Source organism: Vitis riparia, chromosome 6 (genome assembly GCF_004353265.1).
Source record: "Vitis riparia cultivar Riparia Gloire de Montpellier isolate 1030 chromosome 6, EGFV_Vit.rip_1.0, whole genome shotgun sequence".
Lineage (NCBI taxonomy): Eukaryota > Viridiplantae > Streptophyta > Magnoliopsida > Vitales > Vitaceae > Vitis > Vitis riparia.
Genome location: NC_048436.1, coordinates 15,412,592 through 15,429,976, shown reverse-complemented (window position 1 = coordinate 15,429,976; position 17,385 = coordinate 15,412,592). Strand labels below are relative to the sequence as shown.

The 17,385-nt window shown below is 37.4% G+C and overlaps 2 protein-coding genes across 3 annotated transcripts; both read left to right on the top strand.

Annotated features, from left to right (window-relative positions):
• Positions 1–569: 569 nt before the first annotated feature.
• Positions 570–10,888, top strand: LOC117915994. 2 transcript variants are annotated; one of them, XM_034831785.1, is made up of 10 exons: positions 570–912; positions 1,245–3,893; positions 4,096–4,219; positions 4,328–4,416; positions 5,644–5,888; positions 6,843–6,929; positions 7,022–7,121; positions 7,659–7,866; positions 7,955–8,060; positions 10,388–10,888. In XM_034831785.1, the coding sequence occupies exons 1-10, from the start codon at positions 706–708 to the stop codon at positions 10,581–10,583; spliced, it is 4,011 nt and encodes a 1,336-aa protein (XP_034687676.1). In that variant the 5' UTR covers positions 570–705; the 3' UTR covers positions 10,584–10,888. The 2 variants fall into 2 exon arrangements, with proteins under 2 accessions (XP_034687676.1, XP_034687675.1); XM_034831784.1 differs by having other exon boundaries at positions 10,385–10,888.
• Positions 10,889–13,941: 3,053 nt separating this feature from the next.
• LOC117916055 (protein PMR5) lies at positions 13,942–17,297 on the top strand. The gene is made up of 5 exons (XM_034831862.1): positions 13,942–14,448; positions 14,535–14,706; positions 14,805–14,983; positions 15,104–15,262; positions 16,662–17,297. Exons 1-5 carry the CDS (start codon positions 14,111–14,113, stop codon positions 16,990–16,992), a joined length of 1,179 nt encoding a protein of 392 aa, XP_034687753.1. The 5' UTR covers positions 13,942–14,110; the 3' UTR covers positions 16,993–17,297.
• Positions 17,298–17,385: the final 88 nt, after the last annotated feature.

The window sequence follows — 17,385 nt, the reverse complement described above, 5'->3', positions numbered from 1 at the left end:
AAGAATGTTATAATCAATATAAAATATATAATAAATTTTATAAAAATTAATAAATTATTAAAACCAAACCCATAAAAATTACAACATAAAAAATCTTGCTTGTCATTCACGTTTTTATGCCCCGTCACTCCCATGATTTTTATGCCAAGTCACTCCCATGATTTTTTATGCCAAGTCACTCCCATGAGCTGGAAGCGTTCCCGACTCTTCGGGGTGTTCGCGCCAAGTGTGGGACCCAGCCAACCGTAATTCCGTTTTTTTGATCGCAAAACTCGAATGACCTTTTTTTTTTATTCCACCTGGCTTAGCTTTTAATGTAAATAAATAGAAATAAATAGAAATAATGGGGTTTAAATTTATTTTATCATAACTTACGGGTGAAAATATAATTATTTTACTTAAAAATGGGTTTGATTTTTTTTTCTTACTTTAGGAGGTGTTTGGCAGGTTGGGTTGAATAAGGGAAGTCTGACAAACCGAACAAGGCAGTAAAGAAATTTCCCATCAGAGATATGATCATAATATTATGTGTGTAACAGAAAAGGGAATCTCTTCGGCTCCAAGTAAACTGCGCCGCGCCTCTTTGGATCGACCCGGCTCGGCGCGTGAAAGAGGGAACCGGGTTTATATGAGAAAGAAGGTATCAGTTTCATTAAAACCAGGTGGACCTGCACTCTACTTCTGTGGCCTTGCATTGGGTCTTCAATGGCGGTTAAAGTTGAAAAATCGGATTGGGAGAGGAAGAAGAAGCGGAAGAGTTTACACAACGAACGAAAGCTTTTTAATGATGAGAAAGGCGAGGTTCTGCGGGGTGGTATTGGGTCTTCAACGGTGGTGAACCTTGAAGAACCGGATTGTGGGAGGGAGAGGACGGGCAACAAGAGAAAGCTTCTTGTTGGCGAAGAAGTTGAGGTATAATTCAGCCTTGGTTTTCTTTTTCATTTTTTCTTTTTCAAGGGTTTTTGTGGGGTTTATGAGGGTGTTGTGGAAACCCTTTGTTTCCTTTTGTTTTATTGATGCTTTCGGTTTTTATCTATTTTTTTGGGGTTGAATGCGATTATTCTTGACTGCTGCATTGTAATCCTTGTGGGTTTCGTTGTTCTCGTCATTGTTTATACGTGGCTTGATTGGCTGCTCGGGGTCATTTGATTCTATTCAATATAATTCAATTCTCTTTAATTTTTCTCAATTGTTGATTTTTTGATACATTGAATTTTAACGCATAAATGTGTGAAAATTTGAAGGTAAGGAGTGTGGAAGAAGGGCTTCTGGGCTCGTGGCATTCAGGAACTATCATTGGTTGTGATTATTTAGTTCGGAACGTGAAATATAATGAGATATTGGATGATCGGATGGGAGAAAGATTCTTAGAGTCTGTGAGTGTTTCTGGTGCTATTGAGGGAACAAGTGTTGTTGATACCGACCAGTGTAATCATCGTGGTAGGATAAGGCCATTGCCACCACAATGTGACTTTGGGAAATGGAACCTTCATTATGGACTATGTGTGGATGTGTTTTTTCGGGAGGCTTGGTGGGAAGGCGTGATTTTTGACCATGAAGATGGTTTGGAGAACAGGAAAGTTTTTTTCCCAGATTTGGGTGATGAATTGACAGTTGGAGTTGATAGCATTCGGATTACTCAGGACTGGAACGAGGGTACAGCAACTTGGGAGCGACGACGGAATTGGTTGTTTCTTGAGTTGATTGAGGAATATGAACAGGATTGGCTCCTTAATGTCTCACTGAAGCAGATTTGGTATGATGTGAGGGAAAAAAAGGGGTTTGAGAAAGTTAAGGAGTGGACTTGTCCATCAAATGCTCTATGGAGAGAGTTGGTTCGGGAGGCCATTGCTGACAATTTCAGGATAACTCTAAATAAAATCTGTTCTATGTTGAAGCCTGAAGTGTTGGCTAACTGTCATGCGGTGGAACCAATACGGGGTATTAGCCCATTGGATGGTAGTATGATGATGACTAACAATGATGCTAATGCAACAAATTCAGGTGATTATAGTATTGGACTTGCTGATAAATTGGTTGAAAATGGTGGCTTGGCTACTAGGTTCCAGTATACTGATACAAAATGTAGTAGCAATCAACATGTCCAGGAGAAGCATGAGGTGGATGGTGTGATTCCTTTTGTGGAGAATAGTGGGTTGGATATGCCCTATCGTGATAAAGAGATGTCTGTTCAACCTCAGCCTTTGTTGGTTATACCTTCTAAACCAAATAAATTGGAGAATTTCACTTTTGATTGCAAAAGTGAAGGATATTCTAATAACCCTTCAGCTAATAGGAAGAATGATTGGAGACGTGTTGATACTGACATACTTCACGGAGCCGAGTCCTGCTTTGATGCAATTATTGAATATGCACTTATTTCTTCTGGGAAGAGGAAACCTCCAAATTCATTAACAGAAAATGTCAGGAAGCACCTTTCATATCTGGGCTGGAAAATTGAGTTTATGAACAAAGATTTTCCTAGATTTCGTTACACCTCCCCTGAAGGGAAGACTTACCTATCTCTTCGACAGGTCTGTCAAGATTTGCGGCGACCTGCTGCGGAAATTGATTCTCCAATTTCCCAAGATGACCAGAGAAGTTTGCTTAGTCCATATGATGACCTGGCATTTCCACTCGTTAAATTGCAAGTGAATGATCTGTCAAGTCAGCTTATTGAAAAATCACAAGTGAGTAAGGGAAAATGGACAGTGCCTAGTCATGATGACAGAGTTGATATTGATCATGAATATTGCCCTCAAGCTGTAGTCAACTACTATTTTCTTGGGTTAGACAAGAAAGAACACCATAGCAGGAAGGATGACATTCAGAGTTGTTTGGATTTAAAATCTAAAGCAAAGAAGCACCTCTCATTCATGGGTTGGACATTTTGGTATGCATATAGGAGAGGGAAGCGTGAAATGCGCTACTTTTCACCAAAAGGAAAGTGTTATTATTCTCTTCGTACAGCCTGCAAGGGCTGTATGGATGAAGGTGGAGCTTCTGAAGGTACTTCTACCACTTGTAACCCTGTGAAAACCATGAATGTTAGTGAGGTAGCTTTGGGCCAAGAATTATCTTCTGCCTTGATTGATATGAGAATGCAGAACAGTTTGATAGAACAAAATGTACCATCTGCAAAGTGGCCAATAAAGTCTTCCAGAATATCACAGTTGAAAAGCAAAGAGATTAGTGCAGTTACAAAGAAGAGACATGATGGACTACATGGTGTTACCTCTAATTCGCTTCAATGTTGGACACAATCCACTGGAAAAGATGGATTTGGAATTGGATTAGTAGGTGACAGAGAGTTGAGGCACCCAAAGGACAAAAATGTCTGCTTCTCAAAGTTGAAGAATGGAAAGGGTTCTAAAGCTTTGATGAGACTAAATGGTCTAGATGGTACCCGTGTTCTGCGATCTAGAAAAAGAGCACGTCAGGTACTGATTCCTGGTTCATCAAACAACCCAAGGACTATACTTTCTTGGTTGATAGACAACAATGTGGTGCTGCCAAGGGCAAAAGTACACTACAGTAGTCGAAGGGATCATCATCCAATGGCAGACGGGCGGATAACTCGTGATGGGATCAAATGCAGTTGTTGCCAAGAAGTGTTTAGTCTTAGCAGGTTTGAAGCTCATGCTGGCAGCTCTTATCACAGGTCAGCTGCCAATATTTTCTTGGAAGATGGAAGGTCTCTGTTAGAATGCCAAATGCAAATAATACGTGATATTACTGGGAAAGGCTTCACAAAAGAATCGTTTAGTAGGAAGAAGAGCAATGAACGTCACCATGAGAATGACTACATTTGTTCTGTTTGTCACTATGGTGGTGATTTAGTCCTATGTGACCATTGTCCATCCTCATTCCATAAGAGTTGCCTTGGTTTGAAGGTAGGTTGTTTTGTGTTTTTTTTTTCTTTGTTTCTTTGATTGTTTGTTTTGTTCCATTTTTATAATTTCAAACTTCATTTATAGCTCTTTTTCCCTTTTTACTTTCATCTTGTTTCCTTTTTCTAGAATATTATTGTGAATTTTGAGTATGGTATTCAACTGCATTATTTATTTATTCTTCATTCATTTCTTGCTTCTTTAGACACTTCCTGAGGGTGACTGGTTTTGCCCATCCTGTTCTTGTGGAATTTGTGGTGAAAACAAATTTGATGGAGGCAGTGAACAGGATAATGTTGTTTTCAGTTGTTATCAATGCGAACGTCAATGTAAGTTTTATTTCTGTTCATGGTACTTCTATTACATGCATGTGCATTTGTATAGATGGATATGCTCATTTGAAAAGTTTGTAGTTACATTTTTACAATTTAATACAGATCATGTAGGTTGCCTAAGGAAATGGGGGCATGTTAAGTTGGCAAGTTATCCTAATGGAACTTGGTTTTGCAGTAAACAGTGTAAAAAGGTATGTATGACCCATCTTTCTTCTTGATTACCTTTTCGCTCCAAAAAGTGTTGTCTTGGTATATAATTGCATTTATGCAACTTCAAATTACGTTTCTTTCTACTTAGAGGGAATTCATGAGAGCTCATATTGAAATAATTCTAGCTGAAGTTTTATAAATAAACTTACTTGTTTCTTCATTATTATTTTTTTTAAGGTATGCTATTGCTTTTGAGCTTCATATTAGAATTACTTACCAATATGTGGTCCCATGTTGTTCTATGAATGGATATAAAAAGAAGAAACAATTGAATATAGAAATAAATTTTTTTCTCCATTTTTCTTAACCAGAATTTATTTTTCTTATTAATTAGAGGAATAATTTTTTTAATTTTGATCTGCTTTTGCTCCACTACTAGCAAATCTAAAGCATTATGCATTTCAGTCTGGGCAGTTTATATGTAATTTCAAGCACAAGAACTCTTAGATAATAGGTCTAAAAAGGCAGATAGAAGAAGTAAGAAGAAGTGGCATAAATATATTTTTTTCAAGAGGTAAAATAGTGATAAATCTTGCTTTTGTAAAGGCTATCATGTACATGATGGGGGCTCTACAAAAAAATAAATACATAATTCCTTAGTCCGTTACTGATGTAAAGCCTCTGATTGTTCTGATTTTACAGTTGTCCAGATGTGGAAAAAAAAGGCTAATAATAAATTCTTTTAGATTTTCTCTTTTTGGAATTAGTAATCAATGGACTAATTGTCATAGTTTCTTCTATTCCTAAGGTGCAAGAATCTGGAGCATATTTTTGAAAGTGGTGGAACGTCCTATGTGGAAATATTGCCATACACTTGGTTATGCATTGTACTGCTAAGGGGCTTTCTATTTTGCATTTTTTGGAAGGTTCTTGATGGGACTAATATGACTTGACTTAAATGAATGAACATGGTGGTTGATAAAGGGCACATAAATATGGTATTAGTTGAGGATAAATTTTTATTTATTGATCATTATTGGGTTAGATGTTTCTAAAAGCTAATAATAGTATCAATATGCATGCTTTTAATGCCATCATCAGCAGATGGTGTCAGTAACTACTTTGTACAGTTTTATTGCATGAAAAACCAAACATTAAATTGAGTGCTTGTTTGGCACATGGATGCTTTCTGTTATATATTGCTACTTGAACATGATATAAGCAAACACACTTGTTATTACATTATGATACTTGTGCTACTGTTGCAGATATTTTTGGGCCTTCAGAAGCTTTTAGGGAAATCATTTCCAGTAGGTGTGGATAATTTAACCTGGACCTTGCTGAAACCCATTCGAAGTGAAGGTCTTGAGATTGATTTACCTGATATTGAGGCGTTGACAGAAGTTTACAGCAAGCTCAATATTGCTCTTGTTGTCATGCATGAATGTTTTGAGCCCGTTAAAGAACCTCATACAAGGAGAGATGTTGTTGAAGATGTTATTTTCTGTAGAGGGTGAGATATTCTTATTTCTGCACTATCTATCTTGACAACCTTCTTTTGTATGCATTTTTATTTTTTTATTTTTGTGTGCAAGTTTTAGGATCTTTTCAGTTTCCTTTCATTTTCTGATTCGTTTGTGTGAAGTTTCAGCTAATTCATTTTTCTATCTTTGTTGTTGACATGTTATCATTGTATGTAATGAACTTGAACTACATGCTGTTTGATCTGATGAATACCTTTTCTGTTGTTCCTTATCATTCGACTGGATCATGAATTGTGTTGTTTTTAGTAAAATGTATATTTTGTGTTCCCTTTTTCCCATATGCCAATTTTATGATGGTTAAATTGGAAATCCACCTACAAATTCTGTAGAAATTATACCATTAGTTAGTAGGTTCTTGACTGTGTCTTTTTAAAAAATGTCTTATGTATTTGCCCATGTTTAATGTAAAAAAAACTTAGTAAAAAGTTAAGCAGAAATGAAGGCTAAGACTTTGAAGGATAAAAGTTTGCTAATTCTATATTGTTAATTACATGTCAAGGATGAGCAAATGGATGTATACCTATTTTTTAAGGGTATGCAGGGAAAAGAAGAGTGTACAAAATCATGTTAGTTACATTAAAGGAAGGATCATGGAACGGTGAAGGAGTCATTTCTTATATTATTTAAGGAAAACCATATAAAGGTTTTGACTTATCACTATTGTTTCTGCTATTATTTTAAGATATATTGTCTGTATTTAAATCTTTAGGTTGTTACATGGCTAGTGTCATCAGAAACAAAAGCAATGGAAGCCTGATCCAGTTTTTCCTGTTCGTTCATTTTTCTTAATGGATCACTGGTTGGTCCACATGATATTGTTTGTAGGAGAAAAATTACTTTCATTTGGATTTCACTATCACATTATGCTTGCAAATAAAAAGTGTTTCATTTGAAGTTTGATGCAAGTGGTGTGGAACTTTCAGGTCAGATCTCAACCGTTTGAACTTCCAAGGATTCTATACTGTGCTCTTGGAGAGAAATGATGAGCTGATTAGCGTGGCTACTGTAAGGTAGGGCTTACAGGATTACAGATCCTAATGTAGCTACCTTTTTCTTACTTTTTTAAATAATGGTAATCTGACATTCTATTTTCCTGTTCAAGAGTATATGGAGAAAAGGTGGCAGAAGTGCCACTTATTGGTACTCGATTTCAATATCGTCGACTAGGAATGTGTCACATTTTGATGAATGAACTTGAAAAGGTGATTATTCTCTTTATTTGTGTTGGAGCTCAGCATATATACATACATATGTATAACTTGCGAACTTTTTGTGGACTTCATTGGTCTGTAATTTAGTTAGATCTTTCATTGAAGTGCTACTTTGTAATATCCCTGTAAATCTCATTTCTCACAAATATAACTTGTTAGTTTAAGTATAATGCTTGAACTTTGATTGCTGACATCACCATGCAATCACAGTTAAAAGTTCAGTATCAAATTGTTTAGAGTTGGTCAATCATTTTTTATCACCACCTCATTGTAATACCTGTATTGATGGCTGGAATGGTCAGTGCGAAATCTGGTGTCACTGTAGTTGATTTAAATATGACAATTATATCAAGGGTAAATTTCCAAATGACCTGAGAGGTGTAGGTGGGTGGGAGGCTGATTCTTCCAATTGGGTTAAGATTGACACACATGGAAAGAATAGCATTCTCCCCATCTGTTTTTACAATTCTGAAGGGTAACTTTTATTTTGTCAATTTCCTAATATTATTTTCTGCATTGATTCTGCAGAAACTCATGGAATTAGGAGTGGAGAGGTTGGTGTTGCCAGCTGTTCCTAGTGTGCTAAACACATGGACTACTTCATTTGGTTTTTCAAAGATGACGGATTCTGAAAGACTAAGGTTTTTGGATTACAGTTTCCTGGATTTCCAGGACACGGTAATGTGCCAGAAACTCTTGATGAAGATCCCTTTAGCAAAATCAAACCAATCGACTGGTATGTTTTCCATCCTCTCAGCTACCTTATTGAAGTGTGAATAACAGTCTGCTAGCTGGCATGCATCCCCTTATATGTTCTTTTTCAGGAGCTTGGTCAAAGCATATTATTGATTTCAATAAGCGTGGTGCCATCTCTGAAGCTCTTAAATCAGAACAAGTTGAAGCTGAAATTGTTGCCCCAGGACCATCGGAGTATGTCTCACCTCTAATTTCCTGTATTTATAAAATTTCAATGAAAAAGCATAGAAGGGCTTACATGGTAGTGCTTTGGATCTAGACTGAGGTTAAAGAAATGGAGATGGATTTCCTATTTCAAAAATTTCTCTTATTGGTGAGTTTTAATGCCATGATGTAGGAGAATGTGATAGTGGGTGGGCTGTATGCTTTAGCAGTGTTTTCAAAATATACTAAGAAGCTAAATAGTATAGTGAAAATTATTTAGTCTGCCCATTGCTCAATAAAAGAATAAGAAAGATTTGAATAATAAAGCAAGACTTTGCTTGTGTATATTAAAATTATTTCCACAGGGTGCCCTAATGTTTTCTTCTAGATTGAAAGTTGTGCTCTATGACAAAGGAAGGAAGAATCTCAAGACAATATCTCCATAATTTCTGAACCTTTATATCATTGTCAATATTGATATTCCATTCCTTGCATGTGACCTTCCTTTCCCTTGTCATAGTAGCACGTCTAAATTGCATTAGCCAAAAAAATTCCATAAAATTTCTCTGATTTCTCCATAACAGGGCCATCCACAACAATCTTCCAAAAGCTCACTCTTCTCTCATCCCCTAAAATAAACCAAATCTCTTTAATTTTATTAAACCCAAGTATTTCAAACACCAACCCAAAAGATGTCCCGAACCTCTTCAAGCCACCACTCTCCTCAATTGCAGTTACACTTGTACTGCAAAGATATTCGTTTCTCTCATTATTCATCCTTTTCTGCTGGAATCTCCAAATAACTACTTACCTAAGGAAGGTTAACTTATACAAATACCAATCTCAAACCCTAACCAAACCCCTCATCTAGTCAGGAATACACACCATCATTCAATCAAGAAGATGATATTTGAACTCATCTTCCATACCTTTCCAAAGAAGGGGATTTCATCATGGTACAAGAACTGTGGTAAATGAATTAATAAACTTTCCTCTTTAATAAAGGGAAATCCCAATCTGGCTTTTTGGAAATATTGACAAATATTCTTCTGCTCTAAGAAAAATACTCTGGTAGGGTGGACTAGAATGGAAGAAATTAATTCTATTAATGTTTGTACCATTTAAATGGTCAATTGCAACTATTGTCTGTTCAGAACAACTGGAGCGTGACAAATTATGTACTATATCATTCAAGTTTCATAGATCAGGGCATGACATCAAAACATCCAACTTCCTTCTAATCGACGACAAGAATTATGCAATGGTGCTTTCTAGTCATGCAACAGAGAAAAAGTTAATTAGTACCCAACTTAGCATGTAAGAAAAATTTTAACTCGAAAATGCCAATTTACTATTGTAATTGAAGCACGTGCTGTACTAGAGCATTAGAGCATATTTTATTCTAAATGACTGCATAACACGATGCTATGAAATACTAACATATGTAATTTGTGAATTAAATAAATAGAAATTTCAAGAAAAGAAATTAGGCCACCTAGCACTTTAAATTTAGATCATATGGGAGTTCTACATGCATGGTCTTTCCAAGCTTTAGTTGAAAGGAGGTTACCATTACCACCATTATATGTGACAGACACTATTTTTCAGATGAAAATTTACTAGAAAAATGAACAAATTAGCCACTTGTCAAGACCCCTCAGTGCAATATCATTCTAATCATAGGTTATTGTACAAAGCGCTAATTTTCACTATTTGGGTAGGGAATCCTGCTTTTCCAGTCCATTTTGTCAAAAAGATTGGAGACTGCAAACGACAGATGTTGTTGCTCGATATATGTGTTTGAAAAAGGGGTTCATTTTAGGTGTTATTATCTTATGCCTTGATCAATGTGTATAAATGTTGATGTTGATGTCAATTTGGTAAAAACAGTTAGATCCACCTTGTGTTTGCTAGTAAAATTCAGGCAGACCATGGCCCACCATCATTTGTCTCTTCTCAAGGATCTATACATCCCATATAATTGTCCTTGATACATTGCATCATTTTGCCATTTCTCTGCTCTCTATTTGTTACCACCATGCTGCTAGTAAATTGCCCTTTAACATTTGTTCATTTATTTCACATATTTTTTATGTTCCAAGTTCCATAGGCATATAGGTTTTTACTTGTTAGATGTTTACTTGAGCAATACTAGCAACGTGAAACACAATTCCCCTTTCAGATGCCTCATGTTGAGTTATTTGTGGTCCACCTGATTTGAGTAACTCCATTCCCATCTGATCCATTGTCCCTTGATTGCATGGATGATTGGCACCTTTCTATTTCTTCCTAATTCCTTTCTTTCCTCATTTGAAGTTGCTGATTATGTTACTGACAATGGTGATTTTTGTCAGCAGTACTTCAAGCAAAGGCGGTGATGGTAGCAATAGCCTGCCTGCAACCCAACAGACTGATCCTGAACATAAACTGGGCCTCAATGAAAATAATTTAGAGTGCTTGCTCAAAGATGACAATCATAAGGGCAGAGACATTGGCAATGGCTATTTCAAGTGCTACAAGCGAAGGAGAATACCATCAGCCAGTGGGAGCTGACTTCATTCCACGTGCACAGACTAACACAACTAATTGAATCTAAATGCAACTAGTTCCCCAGCGACATGAAAAATCAGTAAATTTTGCTTTGTTCTGTGAGCCAGTCATTTAGACTGTGTCCCAGGACTTGAAAATTTTGACTCAGAAATCTATAGATTGCCTTTTTGTAAAGGATGGAGTGAGTCACAGGAGCTTGAATTGTGCTCACTTTTATTTTATGTATAGGTCGGAGAATAGTTTAATGTATAGCTCATTTTGAGTACTTGTTTCACAGACGAACTTGGAGTAAAACCAATACTGGGTATATTTACAGTAAGAATGATGTCCTTCTGTGTTGTCTTACTGAGAATCATCCCTCTGTATGATATGTCATACCAATTGTGTTCCAACTGGTGACAGCAACCCAGTATCTTTTTCATGCTCTTCTTGTGGCCTCATTTTGAGGACCCGTCTCTTGACACATTGAATTGAATACTTCAATGCATGGTATTCAATAATTCACCTGATCAAACCGTTCATTTATTCATCTTTTTGGTAGGTTGATCAAGGTGTTCTTTTATATGCTCCAATAATTCTGTTGTGGACACCAGTGACCTGGAATCATTATTTCTATTGCCTGGAAAATTGACTTCTTAGCATACTTTCCACTAAGACTATTAGCATCATTCTTGTATCTTCTGATCTTTCTTTTTTCTTTGGTGGTTGGGGAAGGTGGTGTAGTTCCATTAATTAATGGAGGTTTCCTTTGATCTTAGCTTTTGGGACACATACAAACACATTCCCTTCATAAGAACAAGAGGAGTCAAGGGTGGTGCCCACTTCATAATAACTATGAGGGTCATGTTTTTAGTTAATAAAGATAATGCTAGGATTAAGGAGACTTTTCAATATGTCACTTTTGAAACTCTGATTGGCTCCTATTCTTTTCATGACAGCCCATTTCTTTCTTCTTGTTTGTCTCTATAATCATATACTGCTTCATTGATAATCGATTTCAAATCTGGGTCAATCTAATGAGCACTACTTTAAGGGCTTTTTCAACTAGCAGAAAGATCATCTTATGTATATTTTTCCAAAAGGGGGAAAACCCAAAAATTAAAAAGGGAAAGAAAGAGGGAAAAGATAGGGGGTGCTGTATGACAATAAATTGAGGAATGATGAAAGGTGGTGGAATCACTAAAATTGATTCAAAAGAAAAGCTTTTACCCTTCTTAAAGCTTCTGATTTTAAACCCCTTGGTAAAAATCAACAAAATGGCTTACAAAAAAAACACAGAGAAAAAATGTGATTGTAAAACATGTAAGCATCTGCTACATCATTGTCTTGTCCTCGTAAAATTTATGAAAAAGTGTTACTCACATGGTAGCACTAGAGTCAAGCATACGTCAAGCTTTCCCTTCTATCAATGCCTTACAGGTGTCATTTTCCTCAATCACGGAACTCAGTCTTTACACTTCTCTCCATTGAAATTATGGGGTGCAAGAACAACATTAGCATTATGGTTCTGTGCTGACTACTCTTCTCAACTTGATGCTTTTTCTGAGAATTGTGTCAATAAAAATGTATGTGTCCTTTGTAGAGGGTATGATATGCCTAATACAAGGACATTTTTCACATTTAGTTAAGTCCCTAGAAGTAGAATACAAGTTATTCTTTGTGTCCCTCCTCCTCCCTAAAAAGTTTAGGTTTTGATTCCTAAGACAATTTAACAAAAACAGATCACTTTTTTTTGTGGGAAAAGTACTAAAATAGGTATCCTAGACTTCTCGTGCCTTCAAATCCATGCTCATTTCTTCAAATTCTTTAAATTCTCCATCTCCTCTAACAGGTTGCAACCCTCAAAAGGACTTACTCTTCTAAATAACCATTGCTGATATGTTGAGAACTTTGTAATCCACAATCTTGAAGTGCAAGCCTGGGGACAACTATTAATTGAACCTTATTTATTTTTAGAGGTACACACCTAGAAGACAATAATTGGATCTCAGCTACTGAAAGAAATTCTCTTGCCCAGCTTTGATGTGACCAAAACTTATTAGATCATCTGTAATACAGTTATCTTTAATGCAGATACAGCTAGCATTGTGGGGGGGGGGGGGGGGGGGGGGGGGAGCTCAGTAAAAGGTAAACCCACTCATAAAGTTTGATACACTCTGAAAATCATAGCTACATAACTCAATATGCAGTTCTTTTAATCCCATGAAATCATTCTGGGATGCATGAATCTCTGATTGTACTACTGCTGTGGAGGAGATTGAGGAGAGAATGATGTTCTATGAATGTGGGTGAAGGAAAGCAAAGAACATTTGATATTCATTTTGATGGAAAGGGGGCAGAGTTGCTTTTGGGCATACAGCAAGTATTCTTTTGTTCCTTTTCTTTTGTATTGAAAATGAGAATCAAAATTGGAGGCGCCTGCCAAAACCAGGAGTGGCCACATGACCACACCCCAAGTGGGGTGTACTGGGGCTAAAAACCTCACCCACCTTGTCTCCTCTCCCAAAAATAAAGCTCTGATAGCAATGGCTCAGTACAATCCTGGCCCCATCCCAACAACTGGCGCCTCCTCTACATGTTTCCCTCCTTCCTATTTTATACTTTTGCTTTTGCTTTCTTTCCCACCTTTTTCAAAGCAAATCTTTCATGTCCGTGATACTATTCAATATATATATTGTACTGTCATCCCAAAGTGCCCAAATCGCCTATTTGAGGGGAAAAACCATATGCTAACTATTAAATAAATAAAAAAATTATTTGGACTGTCAACTCAAGTGCCCAAATCACCTATTTGAGGGGAACAAAAACCATGTGCTAGCTATTAAGTAAATAAAAAAAATTATTTGGACTGTCATCTCAAGTGCCCAAATCACTATTTGAGGGGAAAAAACCATATGCTAACAAGGGAGTACATAATGCTTGGGAAACTACTAAATCAAATCTGTCAAATTACTTCTTTGACAGATATAAATTATACACATAAGGGAGAAATTGAATATGGGTTAAAACCCTTGGAAAAAAAAAGAAAAAAAAAAGGAAGAATGACTGGTATTGTCCAGTTGCTTCTTTTGACAAATAGATATTGGTAAGATGGAGGTGAGAGATTAGAGGGAAACAAAAGGAACACATATGGGAGGGGGGTGTTGTCCAGTTGCTTCTTTTGACAAATAGATATTGGTAAGATGGAGGTGAGAGATTAGTGAAACAAAAGAAACATATATGGGTGGATTGGCGTGGGGGGAGGGATGTAAGGACAAAAAACCATTTGAGACAGCTATGACCCCAATGCCCAATAAGAAAAAACTGGATTCAAAGGTCCAAAGTAGCTTCACAAGCCACCGTCAACCAAACTATGATAATAACTCACGTGAACCAGCATAGCTACCTTCACATGCACACAACACAACAAAAAAACCCCTCTTTTATATGCACTATGCAGGCCTCCATTAACTCTTCCTCTCTCTTTTAGCTTTACTTTCCTTTCTTTTTCTTTTTCTTTTTCTTTTTCTTCTTCTCCCTGGAGCTGTGAAATGGATTTTCCTTCTGCTCCATCTTCTTTCTATGCTTTTGGGTCTTGTTTCACATTCTTAGTTCTAGTTCTGGTTCAGCCACACATAGCTTCATCAGCTCTGCTACTGGGGTTGAAGAACCACAATAACCACCACCATAACAGGAGGCCATTTCTTCAGGCTAACCAAAGCACATGTGCTCTGTTTATGGGCACCTGGGTTCGTGACGATGCATATCCCTTGTACCAGTTCTCTGATTGCCCCTTCATTGATGCTGAATTCAACTGCCAAATGTACGGTCGACCCGACACTGATTACCTCAAATATCGTTGGAAACCCACCAATTGCGAGCTTCCAAGGTGCTTGATTTTCTTCTCTTCTTTCACCATTGCTTCAGTTCGCTTGCCCATTCTCATGACCTATGGTTTTTGCGCTTGCATTGTAGGTTCAATGGACTCGAGTTTCTGCTGAGAATGAAAGGCAAGACTGTGATGTTTGTAGGTGATTCTCTGGGGAGAAACCAATGGGAATCGTTGGTTTGCATGATTTCGACTGCAGTGCCACGATCACCAACCCAGATTATCAGAGGAGACCCCCTCTCAACCTTGAAGTTCTTGGTGGGCATTGGGTCTTAATCACCCTGTTATTCAATAGTTCATTTCATTCTTTTTCCAATTCGAACATACCCTAATGGGAATTGTTTTGGGAAATGCAGGATTATGGTGTGGCTGTCTCATTTTACAGAGCACCATATCTGGTGGACATAGAGGCAGTTCAGGGGAAGAGAGTCCTAAGGCTGGGTGACATCTCTGGAAATGGTAACGCATGGAGAGGGGTCGATGTACTGTCATTTAACACAGGTCACTGGTGGAGTCACAAGGGATCCCTCCAAGGGTTAGTCCCGATTTTACCAAAATTACATGACATATTATTATAAAAGAAGTCGACTTCATTCTAATCGAGTCATTTAATTTTGATGGGAAATGGGTGATTTCATATTGTGTGAATTTGTAGGTGGGATTACATAGAAATGGATGGGACATTGTATCAAGATATGGATCGTTTGGTTGCTTTTGAGAAAGGATTGAGAACATGGGCGAGATGGGTTGATACCAATGTTGACAGAACCAGAACCAGAGTTTTCTTTCAGTCCACTTCTCCCACCCATTACAAGTAAGTTCCTCTCTCAACCATGTGTTATGCTAGATTTTCTTCCAGGCTCTTATTAGTTGGAGAAGAATTTGAAAAACTTAAATCATTTTTTAGAACTGAACACTTTGCCTCCTTGATCTTGTGCCTTTTGTGCCTTTTACTGATGGTAGGGCATCAACCCATAATTCCATTGAAAAAACTATTGGCACCCACCAAATGATGAATGTCTTAAGCACATTAGGTCGATCCCATTAGATTCCCCGAAAATTAGGTTATCCCAGTCGGTACAAATTGAATAGAAGCCTCAGAATTCCTTCACCATTCCTCTGATATGGTAGAAGAGCAACGAGTACTGTCTGATTTTAGGCTGTGTCCTAATAAATATATAGCTCTTGATCATGGACCCTAGTTCATAAAATCAAGAATCATATTACCCAGCTGAGAAAAACTGTGATTTTTCTTGGGGGTCACCTAACTTGTGGCAGAAAATGCTTGGACTGCCCACTTGCAGGTACCATTATTTAGAGGATACTATTACTTTCTCCCTTTATGATTCGCCACGTGGTCTCCATGCCCTGCACTGTAAAGGCAGTAGGACTTCTGTTTATATATTTTTCAACCCAGTAGGCACCAGACTGCTTGTCTGCTTGTTTTCTTTTCTCCTTGTTGTACTATGGTAATTAAATGCTCTCAAATAACAAACTTTTTCCAATTCACCATTTCCCATATCCCGAAACTTCACCAGTGGAGATAAGGTTGTTTGTAGCCCTTCTTTCTTTGGTTTATGATGAGAGCAACTAGTAAAAAAATAAGGCCCTGATGTTGATTTCTAGAACTCATTAATGAGGGCCCAAGGTTGATTTCCATAGATTGTATGGGGTTGAATGAATCAACTCCTCAAACTTCCTTGTCTCCATACAATTGCAGAGCATGTGGTCCTCTCAGGCACATGTGCAGTAACTTTATTTCACATTTAATCTTGTAAATGCTAGAAAAGGTAAAGGTTAGTCCAGTTGATGGAGGAGCATCCAGTGATGATGTTTTTTGCCATTTTCCAATCACTCTTTCTGTCGGTAGCATTGCTAAAAAGAGACAAAACAATACTTGGTTTATTAAGATTATAAAAACCTACCTTGGAAGTTTCAAAATAGTATCATAATTATGCTAATCATAGTTGACCTTGCTAACCCAAACCAAGTGGAAGCACTGGTCCCTTTTGATTCCTCATTAACTGTGATTCAATTGTTGAAAAGCTCCTAAGAACCATAGCATTTTGTCTTTAAAAAGTCTTGTAACTTATCCACTTGAATGGTCTCTTTGAACAAAGCTGAGATCATTCTGTTCTTGTATCAAACTTGAAGTGATGTAGAGAATAAATTTTGAATGGGGACTGAATGATGTGGGTGAATGAAATTGGCAGCCCATCTGAATGGAGTGCTGGGGCAGTGACAACAACAAAGAACTGCTACGGTGAGACTGCGCCAATGAGTGGAATGACTTATCCAGGAGCATACCCAGATCAAATGAGGGTAGTGGAGGAAGTAATGAGCCAAATGAGTGGCCCTGTATATTTGCTGGACATAACATTGTTGTCTGAGATGAGGAAAGATGGGCATCCCTCAATCTACAGTGGGGATCTGAGCCCTGCGCAGCGAGCTAACCCTGATCGGTCTGCTGACTGTAGCCATTGGTGCCTTCCTGGATTGCCTGATACTTGGAACCAACTATTCTACACTGCTTTATTCTTCTAATCTGCTAGTGTTTGTCATTTCTTCTTTATATATAGTCACACATCCCATGAGAGGGTGCCAAACTGCACCTCTCTCTCATGTAAATTAGTCCATTGGAGATGTGTATTGTTTCTGAAAAATATAGTTAGTTTCCTCTTCTAGGTGTTCTTATCATCAAACATGTAAGCTTCTCGCTTAGTTGGTAACAGATGCATTTGGGAAATCTTAGCTCTTCTTGAAATCAAAGAAGAAGAATGGAACTCTTCAATTTGTTCTGAATTAACTTTCATTGGCTTCATTCTAAGCAAATGAGACTCCATATTTGAGATTTCCTTGGACAATATTCTCCCATGGGGTACCCTGATGAATGAAGTAGTCAACAGAAGAGGCTTGGGGATAGGAAACAGGGCTCCC